Raw genomic sequence first — 15,068 nt, 5'->3', positions numbered from 1 at the left:
TGTATTGATCAAATACACTATCTTAACAATCTAAAATCCATTAAAAAATTCAAAACCATTTCAGTAACACACTATCGTTAAAAATTTGATGCTTATGTTAGAAATATTTTAAAGTACTTTAAAGTATTTAAGAGAAAAAGCAGAATATATGTCTTATTGCTAAAGAATAACTTTCATTTTAAAACACAAAAATGAAATAAAACTTGGAAAAATACATCAAAATATTGTCTCTATATTGTGGGATTATGGATTTTTTCCTCTTTCCTTATCTATATTTTCTACAATAAGCATTATCATTTTGGTAATACAAACACACTTTTCTCCAGGTAATTTTAAATCATGGGGAGAAAGGAAGGACATTTTTTGAGGACATTTTTCTTGGAGGTCTGAGCAGAGTAAATGATACAAGAAAATAATAAACATTTAAAAAATGGGGATTTTTTTTTTTTTTTTTTTTTTTGAGACGGCGTTTCATTCTGTTGCACAGGCTGGAGTACAGTGGTACAATCTTGGCTCACTGCAACCTCCACCTCTCAGGTTCAACTGATTCTCCTGCCTCAGCCTCCCAAGTAGCTGGGATGACAGGCGCCCACCAGCATGCTCGGCAAATTTTTGTATTTTTAGTAAAGACAGGGTTCTGCCTGGTTTGGCCAGGCTGGCCTAGAACTCCTGACCTCAGATGATACACCCACCTCGCCCGCCCAAAGTGCTGGGCTCACAGGCGTGAGCCACCGTGCCCAAGCAACATTTAATTTTTTTTTGTATTTTTAGTAGAGATAGGGTTTCCCAATGCTGGTCAGTCTGGTCTGGAACTCCTGACCTCAGGTGATCCACACGTCTGGGCCTAGGCCTCGGCCTCCCAAAGTGCCAGGATTTTTGGTGTGAGTAACCACGCCCAGCCTTGGGGATATATTTAAAATATATACAATGTAGTTTTTGTCTTTTTACAAATGGTACACTAATAAATACAATGTGTTTTTAAACATCCTTACAAACTAACAACAGGTGGTAGTTTGAGAACAGAAACAAAGTTACATATAATTTTATCAGAAAAGGATTGTTTCCTATTAATATATGGTTTAGAGGTTTGGAAACCTGGAATATGAGGTGTTTCTAAATTTAAATAAACAGTTTCTCCCCATGAAACTTACCTCCAGAACTCATTCCAAAGTTTATACCTTTTCATATCAATTATACCCTAATTAGGTCTTTACGGTCTACAATATGTTCTAAAATAAAAATGCTCCATTACTTTTCTAAAATGACTGGACTTTGTAGCTTACCCATTGTCATTTGTTAAATAAACAATAAGTTCAAAATAATTACCATGGGATGAGGATCCAAGCCATCTAGCATTCGTCTGACATTGTTCACAATTTCCCTAGCATCATAGTTGGGTAGTTTACAAGCCCATCCAGTACCAATGCCCTCAGCACCATTTATTAAAACCATGGGAATTATGGGAATATACCACTCAGGCTCTACACGTTGATTATCATCATAAAGGAACTTAAGCAGGTTGTCATCCACGGCAGGAAAAAGTAGCCTTGCTAAAGAGCTAATGAAAAAGAAAGAAGCAAATGAAAAAATGTCATGGCTTTGCGAAAGAAACTGTATAAACTGTATACATAATTTAAAACTTCACACTGCAAAAATAAATCTATCTTTTTTTTTTTTTTTTTTTTTTTGAGACGGAGTCTCGCTCTGTCGCCCAGGCTGGAGTGCAGTGGCTGGATCTCAGCTCACTGCAAGCTCCCCCTCCCGGGTTTACGCCATTCTCCTGCCTCAGCCTCCCGAGTAGCTAGGACTACAGGTGCCCGCCACCTCGCCCAGCTAGGTTTTTGTATTTGTTTAGTAGCGACAGGGTTTCACCATGTTAGCCAGGATGGTCTTGATCTCCTGACCTCATGATCCGCCCGTCTCGGCCTCCCAAAGTGCTGGGATTACAGGCTTGAGCCACCGCGCCCGGCCTAAAAATAAATCTTTTAAAGAGAATGCATTTTTAGTAATGTTGATTACGTTTGCTTAACAATAAAATCTGCCTAACTGTATTATCAAATGCATCTTTCTCTCAGTTACAAGCCCAGAATAAAATAGCCCTATTTTACTTAAGTACTTACTTACCTGACTTCTTTAATATTGATAACTTTTTAAGAATTTCCTATTACTCGGAATAAAGTATATAACCCATCTTCAGCCTAAAGAGTAAAGTTGGTGAGAAAAACATCCTGCATTCATTAGGACTGATTTCACCAATCAATTCATAAAAATTAAGGTCAATTGACTTCATTCTATTTGTGGTCAAATAATTTGGAACATTCACCTTCTAAGTAGAATAACCAGACAATCACATCTCTCCACAGCTATAATTCCATCACACATTTAGTCAATTGGTTCCAAATCAAATCAAACTTTATACCATTGTATCAGTAAATATTTACCTTAACATTGTGAAAATATAACGAGGGCTTGCAGCATCTTTGCCACCATGAAGCCGAGTTCCAAACTGACCAATAGGCTGAAGCAAGTTAATGTTGTTACTTCCCACAAAGTTCTGAGCCAAATTCACAATAGTCATCATCAATGCTTGCTATACAACAGAAGGCGGCAGAACATAACATTAATGTTCTAAATTTTCTATAATTATTCCCCAACTTGTATTAAAATCCAAGTGAAGAATAAAAGCTTTAGAATCTCACTAATCTGTATATTCTGTTCTTAATTCTTTTACATTTTTGAAGACTTTACTAAAGGAAAAATACTACATGTAATTACCATTCTTCAAGACAATAATTACAGTTCTCAACGGATTCCAATCTTAATGCTTACTTCTCCATGATGATAAGCCGACATCTCAGCAACAGATCCAGCCAACTGGGCAACTTTTACTTCACGTTTATCATTCCTCTTGAAACAGGTAAATAAAACTTTCCGCTGGCCAGGTTTAAAGCCTATTTTTAAAAGAGCTCTTTTAAAATGTTACTTCAAGATATAGTTGTAACAATTCAGGGAAATAAAGGAAAGATACAATTTGCTTTTCAAGAATACCAGTAAAATTGTTACTTGAGATTCTGTACCAAAGTGAGTACATACTAACACATTTGTTTTGTTTTTTTTCCCAGAAAGCTATCTGCAGGCATACACTAAGATGTTTTTATGCCATCTCCATATATTCCAAAAGTGAACTGCTAACTGAAAGACAACATTCTGGCCTTAAAGAATCACCCAGTGGCACCAAACTCTTTTAACAGTAGTTTCCAAACACTCATACAACCAAAATGCCATTTGTAGCTAACTAAACTGCCAGCATGCCATCAAGGATCCTGAAATCTATTCTAAATATTCCACTCAGGAAAACCCTTATAAAAAGAGGTTTATTGTGGTAGTGAAGAATAAAGGCTTTAGAATCTCACTAATCTGTATATTCTTCTCAACTTGGTCATTTACCATGTGACTAGGCAAATAACTAGTAAGCCTGTGTCCTTATCCAAGTAATAGAAATAATTACTTTCCTACTATAGTTATAAGGATTGCATGAAACAATGTGGGCAATCACTCTGCTTTCTTATCATTCTTCTTGCTCTAGGCCAAGCTTGTCCAACCCGTGGCCCATGCGCTGCATGTGGCCCAACACAAATTTATCAATTTTCTTAAAACATCATGAGTTTTTTTGTTTGTTTGCGATTATTTTTGTTTTTGTTTTTGTTTTAAGCTCATCAGCTATCGTTAGGATTAGTGTATTTTACATGTGGCCCAAGACAATTCTTCCTCTTCCAATGTGGTCCAGGGAAGCCAAAAGATTAGACACCCCTGCTCTAGGCCAATGAGCACAGTAACAATCTTTTCAGTATATGCCATCGTTGTAATCATACTGGACCCAGAGTGTGATAAAACATGAGGATGATAAAATATGGTAACTTCCTTAAGAATTTTGTAATCTAATTCTAGAGGCAAAATGAACAAACATAAAATAAGAGGTACATAATAACTGGCATAGAAGTTAAGGTATCTAAGACCAATTTGGAGTAGAATTGCTAGGGAAGGCTTCATAGAAGAAAGGCAATTTGTGGCTAGAACTTGACGGATAGGTAGACTCATCTATTACCAGAAAAGCCAAGCAATACAAAGATGAACAAACAGTAAAGGTTATGAGAAAAAAAAAAGTTCTAGATAGAAGATCAAAATCTGCTTCAACTAATGAGAAATAGTTTCTAAATTTTTTTCAAGTTAGAAATAGTTCCTAAATTTTTTTCAAGTTAAGTTAAAGCACTAGGCTTTGGGTAATGCGGAATAAAAGTTTTTTAAAATTTAATCTCTGATAAATATTCTAGAAATGATCAAAATTCCATTTTACTTTGTATTTTAGAAAATTTGCAGACAACTTGGGCAAAAGCTGTAAGACTTTTAAAGTTAATTTTCCTGAAAAACTCAGAAAGAGTTTAAAAGTTTCAAATTAAGGAATATTAAAGATTTCAGCACTATGAAAACATGTAACAAAAGCAAAATCAAAAAGGCCTTAAATTCCTCTGAACAAGTTCTTCATATACAAGATTTCAAGTAAGAATTTTAATATGTATCATAAGGATGGCTTAAAGTACATAAAATTAAACTATAGTAAATAAAATACAAAAATGAGGTTTTTAAATAAACATTACTCACCATCAACAAGAGATGGTATAGATCTTTCATTGTCTGAGTTTGAGAAGAGAATCAATTCCTTGTTGATGAAATCATTATAAGTCAAATGCTTTGTTGCAGTACCATATAAAAATTGCTAAGAGAAAAGTTATATAGCAATATTATCATTATTATGGCATGAATTCTAGTCTCTCTCTCCTTCTTCCCCCAGGTCACCGCTCTTTAAGACTAACCTCTGGTAAGCCATGTAGCCTACGCTGTCTCCGGTCTTCCATAAAATTTGTTAACCATTCTTTTCTGTCATCAATCTTCTTCTTACTGAACGCCTGAAAGATTCCAGGTAATGATTTTGCACATTAAAAATAAAATAAATTTCATTACAAAATTAAAACGTATAAGTGGCCAATAACTAATTCTTAATTTCTGGAAAATTAGGTTATTTTACAATATTTTTATCAAAAACACATTTGAACTCAGGTCTTTCAATTAAAGAAGTTTATACTAGCACAGCATCATCTGGGGAAAAAACTAAAATTAACCAGCTTGAGCATTCAAAAGAGACTTTTCATAGGGAACCAGGACTGGGAGGAAAGGAACAGAAGGTAGGGGGATGGCTAACAAAAACTTTTAAAGAATTAACTTAATTACCAAGGTAATGGCAGCATCATCTTCAGGACCAGCGTATCTAAACAAGATGCGATGCCTTTCCATATCAGCAAAATATTCCTTTGCTTCTTTAGCTGTACTAGTACCCAATCCTGCACAATTTTAATAATAAAAGTGAGTCATGAATATCAATGTCTGTTCAAAACCATCAAGTGAAAAGCTGGTGGAAAAGTTGTAACAGATGGATCACGCTGGCAACAGCTATACCAACTGCAATCTTAATAAGCAACTAAAGACAAAGTAGACATTAGATGCTTCCTGATGAAAGTACACAGCACTACCTATGAAATGTTTTTGCCAAACAACTGTAACCCAAATCTGATCACACCTCTGATTTAACCATCAGTTAACAGAAAATAAGGGCACAAGAAAATACTATATATTAAATGTAACTAGAGGAATATAATTAACAAAATCCAGAATGTGGAAAATTACACAGAACAAACAATCCAATTTCTTTAACAAATAAATTACAAGGAAAAAATATAAAAAGAGAAATGCTGTATTAATAAACTTATCAACCAAATGCAATGTGTGGACCTTATATGGATCCTAACTTTGGAAAAAAAACAAACTCAGGCCAAGCACGGTGCCTCATGCCTGTAATCCCAGCACTTTGGGAGGCTGAAGTGGGTGATCACTTGAGGCCAGGACTTCTAGACCACCCTGGCCGACACGGCAAAACTCCGCCCCTAGTAAAAACAGCCAGGCATGGTGGCACAAGCCTGTAATCCCAGCTACTCGGGTGGCTGAAGTATGAGAATCACTTGAACCCATGAGGGAGAGGTTGCAGTAAGCCAAGATCCCACCACTGCACTCCAGCCTGGGCAACAGAGCAAGACTCCATCTCAAAAAAATAAAATAAAAATCAAAAACTCTAAAAATAAACATTTTTAATACAATCCAGGGGAATTTTAACACTGTCTGGGTATTTAACATTATCCAAAAAAAAGGGAGCCAGGCATGGTGGCTCACATCTGTAATCCCAGCAGTTTGGGAGGCCAAGGTGGGTGGATGGCTTGAAATCAGGAGTTCAAGATCAGCCTGGGCAACAAACCAAACCCCAACTCTACAAAAATACAAAAATTAGCTGGGTGTAGTGTCACACGCCTGTAGTCCCAGCTACTTGGGGAGCTGAGGCAAGAGGATCACTTGAGCCCGGAAGGTCAAGGTGGCAGTGAGCTGTGTTCATGCTACTGCACTCCAGCCTGGGTGACAAAGCGAGACCATATCTCAACAATAGGATATTAAAGAAGGTTATGATAATGATATTATGGGTTACTTAAAAAAATTCTTTTAAAAATACATACTAGTTATAGGTGAAATACTAGACTATAATGTCTGGAAGTTTTTTCAGACTAATGGAGTGGCAATAAAGGAAGTTTACAGGAAACAAGACTGGCTATTGGAATGGTGATCCCATTCAATGGAATCTATTACACTATTCTATTTGCATAAATTTTTCTGTAACAATATTTTAAAATCAGTGATAGCTATTTTCGAAGTCTAAAATAGAGTCAAACTTTCAAGATGTCTTTTAGATTGCTTTCATAAGAATACATTTATATCAGTATTTAAAATCTAAGTATTTTAAAATACAAACCTTTATAGTACTTGATTTTCCAGGCTTTCTGGTTTTCTATATGTTTTTTCCACTCATCAAATTCAGGAATACTGTAGAAGGAAAGTTCCTGCTTATTTTTGCTTGCCTTGAATTAATTAAAAAAAAAAAATTAGTTTTTCTACTACCCTTTAAGACAACAATATAAAAATACATTAATGCAAAGAGTACCTTTACAATAGGAGTAATGAACTCTTCAAGAAAACCATGCTTCAAAAGTGATGGCCAATTGTGATGGATGAAATTAATAAGCAGGCCTTTTATGTGAGAACCATCTTGATCCTAAATAAATGTTAGTAAAGTAAAAAATCCTGTAATACTTTTATAAAATGATTACTTATATAAACAAATTTTAAAACCTGTGAATGCAAAAAAACAAAATTCTGAATTTTAGAAATGCATTTTACAAAAGCTATTAAGATGATCACACTAAATTTTTTAATAGGCAAATAAAGAATATAGTAGTAATAGACTGAATCTGTCATTATAAAAATATATTATATCCGTTCTATAGTTTCCCCAGATTTCACTAAAAGAATGATTTAAGGATGGAAAATACATAAAATAAAACATGGCTACAATGCCACCTTAACGGGCAATGGTAGGGAAATCCAGGTAATACAGATATTCATAAGTCTTCCCTAAATAAAAAATTGGAAAATTTCTGCTTAAAATTACATATTAATAGTTTTTTCAGTTGCAGATTTTCTCTACAAATACTTTAGAGTGTGTAAGAGAAAATAGTTGAATGCATCTGAAATCCTTCCTTTTCAATTTTCTAGTTCTTGATTACTGTCATTTTACTATTTAAGTCTTCCTGGTATTTGTGCATTCAAATCATGCCATCATGTATAAATATTAACCATTATTATTGATCTTTCTTACTTGTTAATTCCATAATTTTGTTCCTACTTGTAGGTAGGCTGCCATACTACCACACTGTATTATATTCTCCTCATACATATTGCATTTTAAAATATTTTTAACTAACCCATAAGACCGTTACCCCAAAAATTAGATAATGTAAAATGTGCTTCATACAAATGTTTCCACTAAATGATGAGGTTTTTTAATTTTTTCCCCTGATGTATAGTCACTTTCAGTTATACTATCTTGGGGCAAGTCTCATAAAACGAGTATTAAAAGTAGAATCTGAAGAAGACATGAATTTGAAATATATGGTAACTTTAAAACCAACCTGATCAGTCATAATCATAATCTTTCCATAGCGTAAGGTTTTCAGAGATTCTGCATCATCGTAACTTTTCTTATATTGTAGACCAACTATTTTAATAATATTATTTATTTCAGCATTTTCCATGATCTGTTCAAAACGGAAAAGCATTGAAAGTAGTTCGAAGTGTTGAAATATACGAGTCAGAAATTACATTTAAAAATTCCACAAGTTTAGTAAAGTATTAGAAATGTCATATGTATGTGTGCGTGTGTGTATACATATACATATATATATATATATATATATATACCTGTTTATGAGAAGCTTCCCGTACGTTAAGAATTTTGCCCCTGAGTGGAAAAACTCCGTATCTGTCTCGTCCAATCACACCTAATCCAGACACAGCCAGTGATTTGGCAGAGTCTCCCTCTGTTAATATCAGTGTACACTCCAGGGAATGTTTGCCACCTGAGAGAAATTTAAAATTATACATTTAAAAAATTTTCTCATACTTTTACTGATGAGAAAAATGAAGTCAGAAAATCAACATCAGAATGCTGACAGTGAAAGATTATAAAAGTTACCTTACTTTTAAGTATATTTTAAGTATATTTAAGTATAAATATAAGTATATTTTATTGAATTCCTATCCCCTGAAAATTAGTAATATATTGTGTATGTGATAATTTCAATGAAGTAAAATTACACTCTGAATGGAAAATCATAGTCTAACTATATGTGGAAAATAAAAAATTTCTGTAACTAGATAAATTAAAAGTGAAACTTAAATCAAAATCTTATTTAAAAATATCAATCTTACCAGCATCATTAGCGTCATCCAGTTTGGGAATACCTTTGATTTTACTGTATTTTACTGATGAACACTTCTTATTCAGCTGAGTCTGAGCCTTAAATTTCACCCAGTTCAGGATACTTTCTACAATGCCACAATTAGAGGCCTAAAAATAAAAGAATAATGGTATACAAACAAGCTGAAAATTCATACATTTAGCTAAAATGTATAGGGCCTAATGCAAGACCTGGAATCTGTGCAATTTTAAGGTATTTTAGGGCAAAACAATAATGGTGATAAGCATCATGATACATGCTAATCAATTTTTACTCAGCTACAGTAAAACTAAAGCTAAAATATAAATACATTAAAAAGGATAACTTTTACATATGAGAAACACTCTATTATAATAAACTCCATAAGGAATATACATTGCTCTTGTTACAAATTAATTTTATTAAAATTAACACATTGGAAACAGATCCACACATGAACCTACTAGCTGGCAAATTCTAGACGTTGATATTTCTGATATCCTTCAATACAAAATGTGAGCCTTTACTTCACTATGACAAAAAGTATTAACTTAAAAGGAACATTAGGATAACCTTGGTAACTTATGAATAGACTATATTCTTTAAATAGCTTGGTAATAAAGATTTCAACATTACATATTGTTTGTACTCTGCAGTGAATCAATCTGTGGCAAGATGTTAACCGAGACACAAAAAGGAAGAGAAAGTTAAGCATCTCCAACTCTAAGTACTAAAAGATTTTTATCATCCTGGGTGATTTGATGTTAGGTGTATAAAATAGTTTTTTGGAATGTTTAAGACATAAACAAAAGAGGTGAACTGTGTTGCCAAATTTAAACTTAGTGCACCTAAAATGAAAAAGTATAAAATTTAAAATCAAATCACTTCATCAAGGAAACAACTGTTATGAGGACAGAAATTTGGGAAAGCATTAATATAGGGTAATTTGTACTCAGAATTCATTAAGATTAGATCCAAAAGTACTATTTCTACAGGCCTTAAGTTAGAACCTAAAAACAACTTTTGTTTTTGTTTCTGATAATCTACTTTTTGGAATTTGAGAAATACGTTAATTCTAGGGCAGTTATACAGCATTTCCCCACCAAAATTCCAAAGAGGAGAGGCTGTGATTGATTCATCTTCATTTGTTTATTTGTGCTCTCACCTTATTTTAGAGAAGTGAAGGTAGCCTAAAAAAATTATGCGCAAAGCAAAGCAACTTTAAAACATGTAGAAAATAGTACATTTTGTTATGCATATGTTACCACAATTTTTAAACATATGTAAAGATAAAATCAGTAGATCAAGTTGAAATCAGAGTAGAAAAGATGAAAGAGTTGCATAAGGATCGGTACATTTGTTAGAGGAAATCTGACCTTTACAATGGTCAATGCAAAGCTAAAAATGCAATTAGTTACACAATTTCCTACTTTAGTTCTTGGCAAAACAATTGTTTTAGGAAACATTAAAGTCTACCCTTTAAAGTTATCAAATTAAGCATATTAGTTTGCAGTGCAAGCATGCTTATACCCACAATTAATATGACGAAAGAAACTAATCACAAATAAAGTAAATCAAGAAAACTACCTAATCAACTCTTAATAACAACAATAAAAAATAATACAAGTTTTATATAAGTTTTACTCACTGCTTTAAAAAATTTTTCTGACAGCTGGCATTTAGACCCAAAACTTTTGGGCTGCAGAGTCATGTTTTCCTTAGTCTGAGAATCAAAAGTTGGATTTTCAATAAGGCAATTAATAAAAACCCATATATGGTTTTTTACCTGTTGAAAACATACCAAAAAAAGTCAACATCAGAGCTGATATTTAGTAATTCAGCATATATATAATGCATATATATGCATCATATACAATATATAACGCATCCCTTACTTGAAATGGTTTCACTGATACACCAGCTTTGTTCTTTTTCTTAACCACTTCAATCAGTTTACCAACAACTTGATCTACCACATAATCCACGTGCCGTCCACCCTAAAGAAAGAAAACATATAAAATCTGAAATCCTGTATTGTTAAAGTAGTAAAATACTTTATCTGTATTATAAACCCTATTTTCTAAAGAGTAACAGGAGTCTCAGAATGAGAGTTGGGATTTTTAAAAAATAAGGTATTTTATTTAACGAGCCAATAAACCAACTGCTATGGTGTTTTGTTTTGTTTTTTTTCTCACTTCAATTCTATCACCAATTCTGGGGTGCTTTCAACACCAACAACCAATTTGCTGATTCTCCAGACACCAAATGGATGTTCAACGATGTAATTCAATCTTGATACCAACTACCTGGAGTTAGCACAAGTATTTAGGGTTGGTTAAGGGCTCAGTCCCACAGGACTCCCCACACTTCAAATGCCAGTCACAAGTCCTAGGCCTCCTGTACTTCTAACGAACCTATGACCCACTCCTCAGGAATGATAATTTGCTGGAACAGGTCACAGAACTCAAGAACACACTTTACTTCATTTACCAGTTTTTTATATAGGATCCAGCAAAAACAGCCAAATGGAAGAGATGCACAGGGCATGGTACAGCGGAAAGGGTACACAAAGCTCCATGCCTTACCCAGACATGCCACCCTCTTTGCACCTCAATGTATTCACCAACCTAGGAGCTCTGTGAACTCCATTGTTCAGGAGTTTTTACAGAGCTTTATCACATAGCCATAATTGATTCTTAACTCAGTTACCAGCCCCCTCTCCTCTCCCCAGAGGTTGGGGAAGGTGGGGCTAAAAGTTACAGAAAAAGAAATTCGTTATTCCAAATTTCATAAAATATAAGTATGTTCAACTACAAACACTAATCATATAAACTTAATTCTCAATGAATGTTTAAATAAATTTTAATACAACAATTTCATAGAAAACAGGTTTTCATTTTCATAAGTCAATTCTTATTTAACAAAAACAGATTTGGGTTTTTTGGGGTTGCTGATATTGTTATTTATTTTGTAGTTTTTAATGAAGCACTGTTCCACCACTGACTTGGAAACAAATAATTTGCTTACTTACTTTTGTAGTCGCAATACTATTTACAAAGCTGATCTGCTGGAATCCTTTTTCACTCAATGTGAGACAAACATCCCATCTTTCATTTGCAAGCTCATGAATAACTTTCAGGGCCACCCCAGTTTCATCCAATTTGTCTTTCACATAAAGATCTACATAACTGCGAAATCCATTTACCTATTAATTTAAAAAACAAAAACAATTAAAAATCTTATACTGGCAGCTCAAATAGGTGAATGACCTTAAGTACGTATACTTTCATTTCATCTCATTTACAACAGTTCTAAATGTACAGATCCAAACCTTAGTGGCATTTCCCAGATCTATTCCTTAACTCTTGACCTTTAAAAAAGAAATTCATTTCTATGTGTACTTGACAAAAAAAGAATGTGAAGGGACAGGTAAATTGTTATAAAATATTTCAGAAATTTATATTTTTAAAATGATATGGTAGACTTCTAGTTTCAGTTCAGACAGGTAATGAACTAGCAGGAAAAAAAGCTTCCATCCTTACAAGAAAACGGGTAATCAGACAACAAATTAAAGGGTTTTTCGTGAACCCATTGAAGAACTGAGATCACAGGAGAGCTGGCCATCCTGAAGCCTAGAGACACAAGTGTCTGTAGGAGACCACAAAACCTAAGCTTTTGCTTACCTGGGGCAGATATAGTAGGAACATCAAACTAGAAATTTTGACTAATTACTACTGAAAGAGTGTATGCTAGTTTGAATGCATAAAGCTTCTAGGGGCTATAGTCATAAGTTCATTTATTCACACTCTCGCAAGTTTTCCCTCCAGAAAACCCACCAAATTCTCACAGAGAAGACCAGTGAGAATCTAGAGAAGGTTTCCCCTCTGCATTTCCATAGTGCCAGCTGGGAGAGAGAAACAGTAGTCACTGGGAAATCCACCCAGATCTATCTCCCTTACCCAAAAAAAAATGCTTATTCTGCAGGGCAGGGAACCTCAAGGACATAGGCTGAGAACACTGGTCACTGGCGGAAACCTGCTGCAGCTGGGAAAAGAGAATAGAAGGCAGAAAAAAAGTCTTTACCTATGGAGGAGAGGCATAAACTTATAAAGGTCAAACCCCTGAGATACAGGCTCACCATGCACTTCAAAGGCTGGGATGTAATCAGACATTAGAGAAAATCTCCCCCAAAATCTACCATCATGCTACCAACAACAGTGGGTTTCAGCTGAAAGAGCTGCAAGAGTCAGATCACCTCTGACGGACAGCTCAAAAAGAAGGCCCTAAGCCAAGGGGAAAGACAAAAACAAGAAAGAATTTGGAAGTCTCTGGTACTCACATCAGCAACAAACCTCAACACTAATAACTACAGCAAAAATAAACTTCAAACACAGCCCATCTCCTAGGTAAATATACCCTAAGTCCTACACTAATGCTTATTTACCTCAATATCTACTGCCCTACAAAACATATCTAGTTTTCCACAACTTACAGGGCGTGTCAAAAGGCAAGAAAAAAAACAATCTGAAAAGATAGAGCAATCATTCAGAAACAGAATAAGCACCTCACAGATGTTGTAACATGTACCAGATAAAATATTTTAAATAACAATTAATTAGCATGTTAAAGTATCTAATGGAAAATGTAGACAACATGCAACTTCAGCAAAGACATGGAAACTGTAAGGAGATGGGTGGATCACGAGGTCGGGAGATTGAGACCATCCTGGCTAACACGGTGAAACCCCGTCTCTACTAAAAAATACAAAAAAAAAAAACTAGCCGGGCGAGGTGGCGGTCGCCTGTAGTCCCAGCTACTCGGGAGGCTGAGGCAGGAGAACGGCATGAACCCGGGAGGCGGAGCTTGCAGTGAGCTGAGATCCGGCCACTGCACTCCAGCCTGGGCGACAGAGCGAGACTCCGTCTCAAAAAAAAAAAGAAATAATCAAATGGAAATGCTAAAAATAAAAAACATAGAAAGCATGAGGAATGCCTTTGACAGGCTCTTCAGGAAACTTGATGCAGAGATTGCAAAAAAGTAAACTTGAAGAGAGGAATAAAAATTAAACTAATACAAAAAGAGGAAGTAGAGTGAATAAAATAGAGCATTCAAGAACTGGAGACAATATCAAATACTGTAACATATATATAACCAAGGAGGAAAGGAAAGAACAAGACAGAAGCATTATTTGAAGAAAGAATGGGCTAATGTATCAATAATCACTTTAAATGTGAATCATCTAAACACACCAGTAAAAGAGATTACCAGATGAACTTTAAAAAAGGAAGACCCAACAATATTCTCTGTATAAAATAACATAGTATTAAAACTATTTTACAGGAGACTTACAGGCAATTTCTTTCCATTAAACATGACCTTGACCCCTTTACATGAACCAGCCAAATCATATGCCCTTCTGGTCATGAGGGCCACAATATCCTTGTCAAGTTTTTCCATCTTAAATTTGGACAGATCTGGTTGGAATGTTATGCATGTGTAATCTTCACCATCAAAATGTTTAATTTTGGCTTCAGAAGTCTTCATCATATTATTCATCCATGTCTTTAAAAGAAAAAAAAAAACAAATATTTCTATAATGCTTCCATATTTCATAATATATAAAGACTTCGCTCATTAAATTCATTCATCAAACTATATCAATTTTCCAACCTCACAACAAACCAAACAAATCCTTGATAACATTACAGACAAAAAAAAAAATAGTAAATACAGTCAGCCCTTGGGTAGGTTCTACATTTGTAGATTTGACCAACTGCAGCTTAAAAATATTTGGGAAAAAATAATAAAAAATACAAATTTTTAAAATACAGCATAACTGTTTACATGGCATTTATATTGTATTATGTATTATAAGTAATCTAGAGTTGATTTAAAGTACATGGGAGGATGTGTATAGGTTATATGCAAATACTACCCCATTTTATATAAGGGACTTGATCCTCCTCTGATTTTGGTATAGAAAGGGCATCCCAGAACTAATCCTCCTGAGGGACAACTGTATTACTGTGATAATTCTCTCATGTTAAAAATAAACTAAACTGTACAAATTTATAAACTGTCCACAAAATCTCTTTCAAATTCTTCAACATGACCATATAGACTTTTAGAAAAATAAAC

The 15,068-nt window shown here is 34.3% G+C and overlaps 1 protein-coding gene across 2 annotated transcripts in view; it reads right to left on the bottom strand.

Annotated features, from left to right (window-relative positions):
- Positions 1 to 15,068, bottom strand: part of TOP2B (DNA topoisomerase II beta) — a 67,153-nt gene that overhangs the window by 24,231 nt on the left and 27,854 nt on the right. For both annotated transcript variants that reach the window (XM_023207279.3, XM_023207280.3), the window contains exons 7-21: positions 14,280 to 14,492; positions 11,962 to 12,135; positions 10,826 to 10,927; positions 10,579 to 10,716; positions 8,923 to 9,061; positions 8,413 to 8,570; positions 8,124 to 8,249; positions 7,097 to 7,207; positions 6,908 to 7,013; positions 5,287 to 5,396; positions 4,872 to 4,964; positions 4,660 to 4,774; positions 2,830 to 2,951; positions 2,442 to 2,590; positions 1,327 to 1,558 (exon numbers count right to left, since the gene is read on the bottom strand). In XM_023207279.3, the coding sequence (XP_023063047.2) occupies positions 1,327 to 1,558; positions 2,442 to 2,590; positions 2,830 to 2,951; positions 4,660 to 4,774; positions 4,872 to 4,964; positions 5,287 to 5,396; positions 6,908 to 7,013; positions 7,097 to 7,207; positions 8,124 to 8,249; positions 8,413 to 8,570; positions 8,923 to 9,061; positions 10,579 to 10,716; positions 10,826 to 10,927; positions 11,962 to 12,135; positions 14,280 to 14,492 (2,088 nt within the window). The remainder of the gene's footprint in view (positions 1 to 1,326; positions 1,559 to 2,441; positions 2,591 to 2,829; positions 2,952 to 4,659; positions 4,775 to 4,871; positions 4,965 to 5,286; positions 5,397 to 6,907; positions 7,014 to 7,096; positions 7,208 to 8,123; positions 8,250 to 8,412; positions 8,571 to 8,922; positions 9,062 to 10,578; positions 10,717 to 10,825; positions 10,928 to 11,961; positions 12,136 to 14,279; positions 14,493 to 15,068) is intronic.

This window comes from Piliocolobus tephrosceles, chromosome 2 (genome assembly GCF_002776525.5).
Source record: "Piliocolobus tephrosceles isolate RC106 chromosome 2, ASM277652v3, whole genome shotgun sequence".
Taxonomy (NCBI): Eukaryota; Metazoa; Chordata; class Mammalia; order Primates; family Cercopithecidae; genus Piliocolobus; species Piliocolobus tephrosceles.
The sequence above is the reverse complement of the archived record's forward strand: the minus strand, read 5'-3'. Positions and strand labels throughout refer to the sequence as shown.